We start from the raw sequence: 12,271 nt of genomic DNA, 5'->3' as shown, positions 1-12,271 counted from the left end.
TATACTCTTTTAGTTGTTTCTGCCGAAGTGCCCAGGGACGTTCTCTGCACTCCACGGGTCCAGAGGGGGAGAAGCCGCTGAAATGCGCCTTAGAATCCGGCAGATGAGGTGAACGAACTTCGCGGATGGATTCTGCTCCAATGAATAGAACCGCTCGACTCCGAAGAGAAAATCTGAATGAGTGGTTGCATACCAGCTCCTTTTATACCCGTATGTCCGGGGGAGTGGCATGCAAATTCCACTCGCCAATTCTCATTGGCCTTTTTTCAAAAAAGCAGAGGTGTTTGGGGCTCCCAAGAGTGACCCCTAGTGTCACTACATCGACACAACTTCGAGTGAGTGACAGATAGGGAACCTGAATTCAGTATTCAGTATGCAAATTTTATGATAGTGTCATCACTGCTGGTTAGATTTTGAAATGTAAGTAAATGGGAGATTTACAAACTTCTGTCTTAAATTTCCTAAAAAGTATTAAAAAAAAAACAAACAAGAAAAAAAAACAAAAACAGACAGCACACCTAAGGCTGAAATTATCTTCCAAACAAAGTTAAGTGGATTGGGCTTATGGTTAAAGGTGTGAAAGAAACCCTAACCAGAATGTCTGAGTAATATAAATATATTAACTATATTTTTACAGTAATAAAAACTAAATACAAATAAAAATAAAAATATTTAAGACCTTTTTTAAGATTTACAAATTTAGGTATGTATGACAAATTTCTATCAAACTGAATTGGGCAATCTTTAAATAATGTACATAGTATTATGAATTCGGAATAAATGTGAAGTACTTAATTAAACTTATTTAACAAAACAATTCAGTTTGGAAAATGGCAAAGTAACTACATTTGCTGTGATATTAAATTAACTAATTTTGTATTTATCAAAGTTAACCAGATTTAAATGTAAAAAAAATTCAACCATTTGTTTAAATCACACCATTGCTGGTAATCATTTTTTGAGCACTGGAACTAAAATACTCAGTCTAAAATAGCATTGTAATTGCTCCAATTTATTAACTGCCATAAAACCCTTACTAATAAAGATCCTTCATTAAATATTAAATTGATATTCATCTTTAATTCAAGGTGGATCACAGGAGCTGCTGTGGTCAATGCATTCTACTCATCTAGCAGAAACCAAATAGGTACTACTAAATCACAAACTTCCACAAAAAGCATAGCATTTATTGATTGCCTGAGCAATCAATTAATTATTTCTATACTTAAATGCTCTGCTCTCTCTCAGTATTTCCTGCAGGTATTCTTCAGCCTCCATTCTTTGGGAAAGGTCAGCCCTGGTCTCTGAACTATGGAGGCATCGGCATGGTCATTGGACATGAGATCACGCATGGCTTTGATGACAATGGTATAAGACCAGAGACTGCAATTCTTTAAGTTTCCTCCAGTTATGACACTTCACCTTCCATGTGCTTGATGTTGCCATTTCTATTCTTGTTCAGGCCGTAATTTTGACAAAGAAGGTGACCTCAAAGACTGGTGGACTCCATCTTCGACTCAGAAGTTCCATGAGCTTTCAAAATGCATTGTGGACCAGTATGGAAGATTCTCTTGGGACTTGGCAAATGGACAAAATGTATTCCACCAATGTTTTCAATAACTGTGTAATCCAACCATGACTATTTTTTATATTACATTTACTGCATTACCCCTAGAGAATAGTGCACTGTAATATGATGGTTGCTTTGTAGCACATGATGAGTTTTTTAATTTATCATGGCAAATAATTTCCAGTGCGACAAAGCTTACCACCTTTGTTGCAAACATTGTTTAACAGAAAATACTACAGTTCTATCTGTCATACACTGGCTGTTTATCATGTTTGGCACATGATATTCATGCATCAGTCAGGGGCTCCTTTCTGAGAGTTGTAGACAATAATATGGGCCTAATTGTCCACAAATAGTTTTCCTGGAACTAGAGTAAGCAGTAATTTTCATGAGATGTAGAGAGACATCTAAATTACTGTCTTCTTTTCCATCCCTGTCGTTTCTTTTTCTCTCTCCTCTGTCCTTTGTGTGAACAGCTAAATGGGAATAATACCCTTGGGGAGAACATTGCTGACAACGGGGGTATTCGCCAGTCTTATCAAGTAAGAACAGGGGATCTTACCCTTTATCGTGGCTGTCTTGACATCCCTCTGTACTGCCAAAAGAATTAGTTTAGTTTAAAGGAATAGTTCACCCAAAAATGAAAAACAAGTTGTTTAAAAACCTTATCCTGTTTTTGTTTTTTTCTGCTGAACACAAAGGGGGGATTTTTAAGCAGTACTTTTCTGTACAACTCCACCAAAAAGAATGATAAAAGAAGGTCATACAATTTATCTGCAATATCCAAGTTTTCAGAAGATAAACAATAGCTTTGTGTGAGGAATTTAAGTAATTCTTCACTTGCTACGTTTCCATCCAACTATTTTTATGCAAATTTTTTATTTGCACTTAAGAAAACCTGAATGGAAATGCTTGATATGCGATTAAACTCGATTAAAAGATTATGTGCTAAATGCGTTTAATTCGAATAAAGGTTTATTCACTAAATGTGTTTGTTCGCAAAAGTTATGACGTGCTTACCAATTGTGCACTTGAAATGTGCAATGGGATGCTCATTGGTTTGAATGGTCTGTGCAATAGCTTGATGTGTCTAGTGCAACGAATGTTCAGACCTTGGCAGACAAATCTTTGAACATAGCCCTTTCCATTCATGATTATTTAACCCACAGCTGGTCATTAACAGCAAGTTCTCACAATCCACCAGAACAGTTAGGAGCATGAGCATTCCCAGGTATATGGAAGCTGGTGGCTCAATCCTTGTTATACGAGAATACTACACTCATTCTGTGCCGTCTCCTGGCAGCATTTAATGAAATTATGTACAATGTCTCCAATACCACATACAACACTACCTGAAGCAAGGAGGGCATTCAGCTGCTCCATCATGAAAAAGGCGGACTCATAATGCGCATGTCATAGTGGATGGAAACGTACAATGATTTGCATTTGCTTTAGTCAAATTTTTAGAATTGCAAAACATTTGGATGGAAACCCAACTGTGTAAGTGATAAATGTCCACAGCTGCATTACACATTATTATCATATGGCTTTAGAAAACTTAGAATGTTGTACACAAGTCAGATGGTGTTTTTTTGCCCTTTGCACTGTTTTTTAGTTGGAAATAGCTTAATGAAGATTCGTTAAAATTCTCCTTTTATTTTCTACTGATAAAATAAGAGCAAATGGGCTTATAACAACATGAGGATGTGTAAATAATGCCAGAATTTTAATATAAGGGAAAGCTATTACTCTAATACTCCTTTTACTTCAAAACGTTCCTAACTGTGCATCTGTTCAAAGAATTGATGTTAGAAGTGATGATAGACTTTCATATGCTGAGCAGAAAAGACAGCTCTGTTTGTTCCGCTGTGGATGGATTTCTGTCAGACTGTGATGACAGAGGGAATCAGCTTAATAGTTTAGTCTCACAGAAAAGCCGAAGGGGACAAAATGGCTCATTGACTGTACGGTTTAGTGTGTTTAATGCTAGGCCTCACTGAACCATCAAATATAGGCCAACAGTATATAAGATGCAATCATAAATCTGTCACTGATTCACAGGTCACATGTGATTCACATTTTCTTCAGAGAACATTTGGCTGTGAGATGATACTTCATGTCTGATGTTAATTATTATTTGGAAATCTGAGGAAAAAATACTTTATTTCCAGTAACCGCTTCCCATGATTCTTCATTATCGCTGCTGTGCTATCACTTTTATAGGCCTACCAGCACTATGTGAAGAAACATGGAAAGGAAACTCCTCTGCCTGGAATTGACCTCAATCACGAGCAACTATTTTTCCTTAACTTTGCACAGGTAAAACTCTAAAATATTTGGGATCCACCTGTAGTTAGGGAACAGGAATGGATCCGTGAAGCTTCTTGAACATTCTTATTTTGTTTTTTAAGGTTTGGTGTGGAACCCATAGGCCTGAACATGCTGTCAACTCAATCAAAACCGACGTCCACAGTCCAGGGAAGTTCAGGTATGTCCACCTTCATTCACTCACAATGATAAACTTTGATTTTCATACCTTCAGTCTGTTAACCAGCATATTACAACTTGATCTCTACTTTGCCATTTCTCATTGTACAGAGTCCTTGGATCATTACAGAACTTCCCAGAGTTTGCCAAAGCCTTCCAGTGCCAGAAACACGACTACATGGTGCCAGAGACGATTTGCCGGGTGTGGTGATCACTCTTGATGAGGGTTTTATTGAGGGCCTATGGTCTCTCTGTTGACTCTTAGACCACTATGGCAGAAGTTGAGAAATGTTCTCAACAGAGTAAATTAGGGTCCCTACACTCAACTCCACCAGTGCAATTGAGCCATTTATGGAGAAGGGGAGCTATATCGATACACTCCTACAAGCGACAGCCAATTTATTTGATTTTAGTTAGTGCAATCATTGCACAACCCATGGCTCTTACTGTTTGTATACATTATGTCAAATCTAAATTTGTATCTCTTTTTGTTAATATCAAGTAAAACTGTGAAATGGCGATATCAGTAGCATTCTGTATAGGCTTATACAATTTTTTTGTTTTTTTGTTTTGCAATACCAGTATACATCCACTGCTTGCACCACCGCTGGTCAACCAGAATAGATTCTGTATGACGCTACCAGGATATGCCAAGAATTGTATGTATAGTACTACAGGAGTTAATAGATATTTTAGTGAATTACACTCTGTAATCATTTATCTGGAAACAAGCAAATTATCTAATTTGTATTTAGCACAGTGTAAATTAAAATATGTAGATTTATTTGTAATTTGTGTCAATTGATTTTCCATAGAACATTTCATAATATCACAAAATATTAACTGAGACACATTTCCAGCAATTCAGAAACTGATTGTTTGATCTGAATCTCCCAAACATGTCTCATGACATCAGAAGCACAGGAGTTATGAAATGCAAATGTGTCTGCTTACATTACTTGAATATGTTTAATCGAGTGTATTTGGGTGAAGGTATACATTTGTTTGTTTTCTTTTCCCACTGTATATGCTGGCCTTGATATTTGCTTGTATGAATAGGTGTGGATGGGACAAATAATATGCTGTCCGCCATTATTGACTTAAAGCCTTAAAAATGAGCTATTGATGTTGTCATATGAAGAACAAGGCTAAGTGATTCATACTGAAATCAGTCCATGCACACGATAAATATTTATGCCAAAGATTTTTACACTTACCCTCGCTCTGTGATTTTATGTTAATCTAGAAAATATTATATGATAGTTTAAGAACTGCTGGTCCAAACATACCCTTCACAACATCATAAGCAATGACACATACTGTCAAAATTAATGTAACTCTTTTCTTTACTACATTTATGAAAATCTAAAGGATTATACTTGTGATATTGTTAGTGATCAGGTAACTGTGTATTTTACATGTGCTGTACAATATTTTTTCCCCCAAGGGCATTGAGAAATTGTAAGCTAAAACATGCACACACACACAGACACACACACACACACACACACACAACAACAACAACAACAACAACAACAAAAAAACAAAAAAACCCACTTAAAACAATATAAATTTACATGAGAATCAAAATGTTATAATATATTAAATCTTGCTTTTAGTGAAATTGAAGAAACTTTTGCATTAACCCCATGTATAAACCACAAATTTTTTTTTTTTGATTTCTCTGAAAACAAGACTTAATATCTTGTCATTTTGATTCTTGAGTAAATGTTTCTTGTTTTAAGGATGATAAGGTAAAAATACTGAATAAGAAAATGACTTTTTTTGCATTCTTTGAAGGAATTTAGCCTGAAAGCTCCTGTGATGTGTTAACAAAAGAATCAAATGCTACTGTTTTTTCTTCTTTTTTTTTCTGCTTGTATGTTTTTTATATCCATTTGTTCCCTGAGGGTTGTCTTGGTATTTTTAAGTTTGTGAACACTGCTTCCCCCTCTGATAAAATCCAATACTGTTCACCAAAATCCATCTCAACTACTCCACAGAGAGATATACCTCAGATGCTTGTATTTAGATACTTTGTAATAAGCATCCTTGGAAGAAAAAATTTGTTTTAATAAATTGTTAATGTAAAATTATCTCTTTTTGTTGTGCATTTTGTTCTCTCAGGGTCTCTGCCTCTAAGATAAAAAGCATCGAATAGGGAATAAAAGCAGGCCTCAAAAACACAGCCTCTCTGGCATTTTCTTTGGCAGGCAAACAAGATCTGGGAGACTGTGGTGCAGCGTATCAGCAGCCCAGTGAAAAGAAGCATTGTTATTTTTTCTCTATGTAATGTTTTTACACTGCATTAGGTCAGAGTCTGAGTAGGTACACACTCTAATGTGGGGCCTTGCAAAGGTCAGAATGTACAGCCTTTACTGTGTGCATGCTAACAAATCTTCAGACAGTTGTAAAGCGTCACCACAGGGATTTTCCCCTCTTCACTCCATAATTTCAGTCCTGCAGATCTTGTCCATTATTGCCTCTTTGCAGATGAGTTAAATATACCACATGCAGAACCCACCTGATTAAAAAAACATTTGTCAGCTTGCTGTTGACAGGTTGCAGTGAGACTGAAATTTGAACTGCAGGCATGCAATACCCTCCTCACCATCTGAATATCACTCCTCAACTTGTAGCAATGTTTGATTTTCACACACAAACATACATGCTTACCTAGCTATGATTGAGGGCATACTATAGACCTAACTAACCCTAACTCATGCCCCTAAAAGCATTTTTACATGTTGAAAAACAGACATGAGTTGTTACAGGACTGCGCAATTTTGTGTTCTTCTATTTACAGGTATGTGTTTTTTCCATTTGCTGTGGTTAGCAAGTGTCTCTTTATGTTTTCCCTCAGTATTTTTTATATAATTGTACCATCTTGTGCTAGCTTGAGGATCAAGATGACCACCAAAATTTCAAAACATGTCTAAAACAATATTTGTTATATGATCATTTAGGAACACATAAATGCACTCTTTCTTTGCTCACTGCTGTCTTTGGCCAGTACTATGTACAGTGTGTTTGCATGTAAATGTGCAGACCCAATAGCGTCTCCCCACTCTCTCAACCACAGATAATCATTTAATGACCCTAGCATCTAATTCTCTCTTTCAGAAAACTATTTAGTGATTATAACTACCATTTCAACCATAATACTGCAGAGGTGCTTACACTTTTATGAGCTCACTTGGCTCTGAAATGCGATCTTATAGTCTGACGCCAAGCAAAGCTAAAAAAAATGTGTTCAACACCTTCTCGCGTTGCAGTTTTGTCTTGCTCTGTCACCCCTGCACTGCAGGAGCATGCCATTAATAGGCTCAATCTAACTTAAACCTTTTTACACAATAACATGCAATTACTGTTCAGACTCAAAGTATGGCAAAAAACAAAAAAGAGAACTGAATTGATTCATTATTGGCAGTTGTGTTGTCCAATCAACAGCTATGTTACTGAAGGATGTGTGGTCAAAAGAATCTACAGTCTAGAAAACCGTCCCATTTCACATACAGTATTTCTGCACTATTCTAATCTATGCAATTTTGTAGTACAAGTAGCATGAATAGTTCATTCACACTGAAAAAGGAGAGTGTTGAACCAAGCTTGGCTAACGTGCTTAAGCTAACTACCCCACATCATATGCATTTGAAACATCATTTGCCACAACTGAAAATGGCTAATGATTCTGTAAATAAATGTTAGTGTTCCATTTGAGACAATACCACCCTTCAAAAATGTATACACTACTGTAGATAGCTGAGCAAATGTAACTATTGTTTATAGAACATCATTTCAGACACAATAACAAAGCAAGATGAGCTTTCAAAATAACCTTTGACCTTTTCCTCTTCATCGTGCCCATCCACACCTAAAGAATAATTGATTGTCGTGAAGTGTTTTCTTAGAAAACAGACATTTTTCCCAGTCATGCACAGTAATAGAGCAATTTGACACCTGATGGGACACAAGCCATGTAATGGGTGTTAGCTGCTAAAAATCTACATAATTACAAAACCATAAAAACCACACACAGTTCACGATAGGGAGGCAGATAACACTAGTCCAAAACCACCTGAACTTATAGAGAAAGAAAAGTCCAGAAAAACAGGTGCAGGTTAGCTGTTTCAAATGTGTATGAAATAAACCCAAACCAGTGTGACGGAGCGGCGATAAGAAATACAGAAAAAGAAAAAGTGCTACTCATTTTCATTGGTTTGAATGGTCTGTGCACTGACTTGATGTATCTAGTCCAACGAATGTTCAGACCTTGGCAGACAAATCTTTGAACATAGCCCTTTCCATTCATGATTATTTAACCCACAGCTGGTCATTAACAGCAAGTTCTCACAATCCACCAGAACAGTTAGGAGCGTGAGCGTTCCCAGGTATATAGAAGCTGGTGGCTCAATCCTTGTTATAAGTGAATACTACACTCATTCTGTGCCGTCTCCTGGCAGCATTTAATGAAATTATGTACAATGTCTCCAATACCACATACAACACTACCTGAAGCAAGGAGGGCATTCAGCTGCTCCATCATGAAAAAGGCGGACTCATAATGCGCATGTCATAGTGGATGGAAACGTACAATGATTTGCATTTGCTTTAGTCAAATTTTTAGAATTGCAAAACATTTGGATGGAAACCCAACTGTGTTAGTGATAAATGTCCACAGCTGCATTACACATTATTATCATATGGCTTTAGAAAACTTAGAATGTTGTACACAAGTCAGATGGTGTTTTTTTGCCCTTTGCGCTGTTTTTTAGTTGGAAATAGCTTAATGAAGATTCATTAAAATTCTCCTTTTATTTTCTACTGATAAAATAAGAGCAAATGGGCTTATAACAACATGAGGATGTGTAAATAATGCCAGAATTTTAATATAAGGGAAAGCTATTACTCTAATACTCCTTTTCCTTCCAAAACGTTCCTAACTGTGCATCTGTTCAAAGGATTTATGTTAGATTTATGTTAATTACAAAACCATAAAAACCACACACAGTTCACGATAGGGAGGCAGATAACACTAGTCCAAAACCACCTGAACTTATAGAGAAAGAAAAGTCCAGAAAAACAGGTGCAGGTTAGCTGTTTCAAATGTGTATGAAATAAACCCAAACCAGTGTGACGGAGTGGCGATAAGAAATACAGAAAAAGAGAAAGTGCTACTCATTTTCTACCTCGACTACGCCACCCAGGCACGTACCCCTGGGAGGGTTACCAGAATTAATGGAAATGTAGAAATAAGGCCACACAGGTGCGTTTCACAAGAGAGAAGCAGGAGACGTGAGTATACGAAAATAACACCTTTATTTAATATTCATTCAATTAAAACGATTTATATAAAGACCATAAAGACTTACTGACTTTCTCAAATCAGTCTGAAGAAGAGTCACTAAATATCAAACAATAATAACAATAATAAAGAAAAATAACCCAAAGAACCAAAATAAGAAAAAAAAAGAAAAAAAAAAAAACTAAAAACAACAAGATAAATAATTTTCAATCACACCGGACACTCAGACTTAATTCTGCGAAGGCGCCATTCACAAACACATACCGTGGTGAACTGAGTACAAACACTACATCAACGAAGGAGCCGAGGTCATCAGCAGGGTTCAAATAATAAAAAAAGTAAAATCACCCCACACACTTGCACACATGTGCACACACACACACACTTTATAATATCAGGAGCACGGCACACGTGAAGAGAAAAACCCGTAACCCAAAGCAGGCCCCCCTGCTGGAGATCCTCATCTCCTATAAAAAAAAAAAGAAAACAAATTCAGTTCACAGACATACACCTACACAATTAAATAAAAAAATACAAATAAAAAAAGATTTAAAGAAAACCAATAGAACTAAACACCAAAGACACACACTAACATAATCACAATACCACTCATTAAGGGCAGAAGCCCAGCCAATATCAGTAAAGGACAATGAAAACAGAAAAAAGGAAATAAAACACACAAAAAATCAAATTCAGTAATGAGGAAAACCTCACAAAAACACACATAAAAGCGATCAGGAGGCATACACATAAAACAAATCAAAACACAGTCACTCAACCCAACACAGATCCACACCACCAGATGGGAGTACAATTCACACACACAAAAAACAAACAAACAAAAAAACAAAAAAAAAACAAAGCAGCAAGCCCAATGGCAATAAACAAAGTAAACAGAAACAAACCAACAGAAAAGAAACACACCCACACAAAACAAACACAAAATCAAAACAAAAGCAAACACTGCAGCTAACAAAAGCAGCAACAGCAGCATCTCTGACGGAAGAGGCCCTCCTGCGTAGCCCTATTAGCAGGGAACGTTTTCAGTGCATAAATGTGACCAGTCCGCCTGCAACAACAAAAGTATTAAATACATGCGTATTACTTTAAAACCCCTCACTAAACACTCACTAGCGCATACATACCGGAAGTAAAGCTTTCTCCGACTCGATCAAGGAGCAGCCACGACAAACATATTGGCACAAATAATCCAATCCGCCCTCGGTATAGAAATACCCACACCAACTGAGAGGGTGAACACACCCCGAATGTTCTAAAATACACAAACACGAGTTGGCAACGCTGCTAGTGCACACACAGCAGTACCAACACGGAAGAGGAACTAGCACCTACCTGCAAATGAGCAAATCCTCTCCCAGCGCAGGTTATAGAATCAACACTCGGCTCTCTAGCAAATAGCGTGTATAATCAGCACTCGACTCTCTAGTGGATGGCGTGTGTAATCAGCCTCTGCTCTCTCGCAATGAATGAATGAACGTTACATTTATATGGCGCTTTTCTGACACTGCACTCAAAGCGCTTTACACAGTGAACAGGGGACTCTCCCCAACCACCACCAGTGTGCAGCATCCACCTAGATGATGCGACGGCAGCCATAGTGCGCCAGTTCGTTCACCACACACCAGCTATTTTTGGAGAGGAGAGAGTGTAGTGATAGAGACAATTAATGGATGGGGATTATTAGGAAGCCATGATTGATAAGGGCCAGTGGGGGAATTTGGCCAGGACGTGCACCACAAACACCAGACGGCATTCGGAAACAATTCCGATTAGAACACGGCCCCTATATATAGTTCCGTGCGTCCCGCTCAATCAGCATTACCCATGTCAAATTCCATTAGGGGGAGGTCGCCACTCCACCACACCAGCATACGCATCTAAGGAAGCAATACTACACAAGCAAGAGTGCTGTTGTCCTCAATATCAGCACAGCTGTGCAAGTAATTACAGTCATGCTGATATTGAGTTTAACAACTCAAGTGTATGTTTTTAAATAACAGTTCTATAAACAAGAAGTTAGTGTTGAGTAACTTGCAATATAGGCACAATAAAGCCAGCTATTTTTTGTTTTTTTTTCTCAACCAACCAATTATCTTCAAGATAAGCCAAAGCAGGATCACTGCATGTCATCTAAATGCCGCAAATACTGACAAGCAGAGTGAATCCGAGTGAAAGGTGTCTAATGATATCAGCACTATTGGAATGCTGATCAAATCAGAGGACATGAATTAAAAGTTAATATATTCCATATATTAGATCATTTATTTTAGATTGTGGACCCTATTTTAACAGCGTGATGCTTTGAGAGCAGCACTATGTGATAATTCATACGTGCAAAGTCAGTGGACATGGCCATGAAGTTTTGACATTTTCGTGCAAGTCTTGGCACAAGTGGGTTGGTGAAATCATGTGTGCAAAAGCATTAATGGGCTGGGTAAAGTGCAATTTAATTCTGAGATTCTTCTCTAATAGTCTGCATCCTATAGTCTATTCCCTGTCAAGCAGTGTCGACATAAATGAAGAAAGTCCATTCATAAGAATTTGGTAGTGTACATGGTCTGTATGCAATGCTAGTGGAATCCCCAAACTGAAAATGCAGGTAGTGAGTTTAGATTTTGCCCCGAGATTAGATGTGCTTCTCAGACATCTTTGCGCAATTACCTTTTTCTCAGGAAAATAGCAAATTGTGCTTTGCACCACTTTATTAACATACAATACACCCACAGTTTGTGTGCATACACCCATAGAGACCACAAAGACCCCTTCCATCCACCGTCACTTGCCATTTGTGCTGGCACAAAAATTGCGCTTACAATTAGCACTCTTACAAAAACTGGATAAGACATATCACACAGTCGCAGCATTGCGCCGAGCGCGGTCACGAAAAT

The 12,271-nt window shown here is 37.5% G+C and overlaps 1 protein-coding gene across 4 annotated transcripts in view; it reads left to right on the top strand.

Moving 5' to 3' along the window:
• The window catches only part of LOC127416863 (neprilysin-like), a 92,588-nt gene extending 86,435 nt beyond the window's left edge, over positions 1-6,153 (top strand). For all 4 annotated transcript variants that reach the window (XM_051656444.1, XM_051656445.1, XM_051656442.1 and 1 more), the window contains 7 exons: positions 1,089-1,147; positions 1,249-1,368; positions 1,463-1,596; positions 2,047-2,112; positions 3,794-3,889; positions 3,982-4,058; positions 4,169-6,153. In XM_051656444.1, coding sequence (XP_051512404.1) covers positions 1,089-1,147; positions 1,249-1,368; positions 1,463-1,596; positions 2,047-2,112; positions 3,794-3,889; positions 3,982-4,058; positions 4,169-4,268 — 652 coding nt within the window. In that variant the 3' untranslated portion in view covers positions 4,269-6,153. The remainder of the gene's footprint in view (positions 1-1,088; positions 1,148-1,248; positions 1,369-1,462; positions 1,597-2,046; positions 2,113-3,793; positions 3,890-3,981; positions 4,059-4,168) is intronic.
• Positions 6,154-12,271: the final 6,118 nt, after the last annotated feature.

Source organism: Myxocyprinus asiaticus, chromosome 26 (assembly GCF_019703515.2).
Source record: "Myxocyprinus asiaticus isolate MX2 ecotype Aquarium Trade chromosome 26, UBuf_Myxa_2, whole genome shotgun sequence".
NCBI classification, from domain to species: Eukaryota; Metazoa; Chordata; class Actinopteri; order Cypriniformes; family Catostomidae; genus Myxocyprinus; species Myxocyprinus asiaticus.
Note: the sequence above shows the minus strand (reverse complement) of the source record. Positions and strands in the feature narration are given on the sequence as shown.